Source organism: Lipotes vexillifer, unplaced genomic scaffold (assembly GCF_000442215.2).
Source record: "Lipotes vexillifer unplaced genomic scaffold, Lipotes_vexillifer_v1.1 scaffold393, whole genome shotgun sequence".
NCBI lineage: Eukaryota > Metazoa > Chordata > Mammalia > Artiodactyla > Lipotidae > Lipotes > Lipotes vexillifer.
In genome coordinates this window covers 614,454-615,395 of record NW_006774564.1, presented here as the reverse complement: position 1 = coordinate 615,395, position 942 = coordinate 614,454, and the positions used below count along the sequence as shown (strand labels likewise).

General features: G+C 47.7%; 1 protein-coding gene across 1 annotated transcript in view; it reads left to right on the top strand.

Annotated features, from left to right (window-relative positions):
- The window catches only part of LOC103068855 (acidic mammalian chitinase-like), a 9,143-nt gene continuing 8,201 nt past the window's right edge, over nucleotides 1-942 (top strand). The window contains 2 exon segments of the mRNA XM_082930848.1: nucleotides 1-67; nucleotides 166-367. Of these exon segments, the coding sequence (XP_082786974.1) occupies nucleotides 1-67; nucleotides 166-367 (269 nt within the window).

Sequence of the window (942 nt, the reverse complement as noted above, 5' to 3'; positions counted from 1 at the left end):
ATGACCCTGCTACCCTCTGACCAAGATCTCTTTTCTTCTTTAGGGCTGGCCCTCTTGCTGCAGTTGGGTAATTGCCCCATGTGAGGATGGGGTGTACCAGGGTGCCCTGGGGACAAGGGATATTAGTCAGGGAAGGGGCCACCTCTTATTTCCCTCCCATTCCAGGCACAGCAACCAAAATTGTCTGTTACTTCACCAATTGGAGCCAGTACTGTCCTGGGATTGCCCACTACATGCCTGAGAATGTGGACCCTTGTCTCTGCACACATATCATCTTTGCTTTCACTGGCATGACCAACAACCAGATCACAACCATTGAGTGGAATGATGAGACCCTCTATGCCAGCATCAATGGCCTCAAGCACTAGTGAGTTCTGGGCTTGGGCTCTGGGCTGGGTTGGAGGTTTTCACATGGGTCCTTCAGAAGTCCTTAAAGACACCAACACCAGAATGCCTAGTCTTTGAGTCCTGTTTGCAATCACTCTCATGCCTCATTGGCAGAGCTATTGGCATCATTCTCCCTAGGAGAGGCAGGTTGCTGTCATTTGTCTGGATTATTTTCTCAGCAGATCCTTTGCATTGAATGCTATGTGTCCCATGAGGTGCCATCCACAAGGGATTCATTATGAATACAGTCCCCTGGAGGTTGCCATGTTGCAGTACAGACCCACACCAACCTATGGGCTAGCTGCCAATTTAACCCGAGATGGTTCTCGTGCCAATTAAGCAGCACATGTACTGGGTGACTACCAATGAATTGGGTGGGCCAGACATTATCCTAGGTGCTTTTCATTTATTATTTATGTAACCCTCACAACAAACACTAGGAAGTAGGCATGTTAAAGTTTAAAAGATATTTTAAGCTTGAGGAAACCGCACTGTAGAGAGGTGAAAAGTTTTCCCTTGCCCACAGAACTAGTAAGTGGCAGAACTCAGGAATGC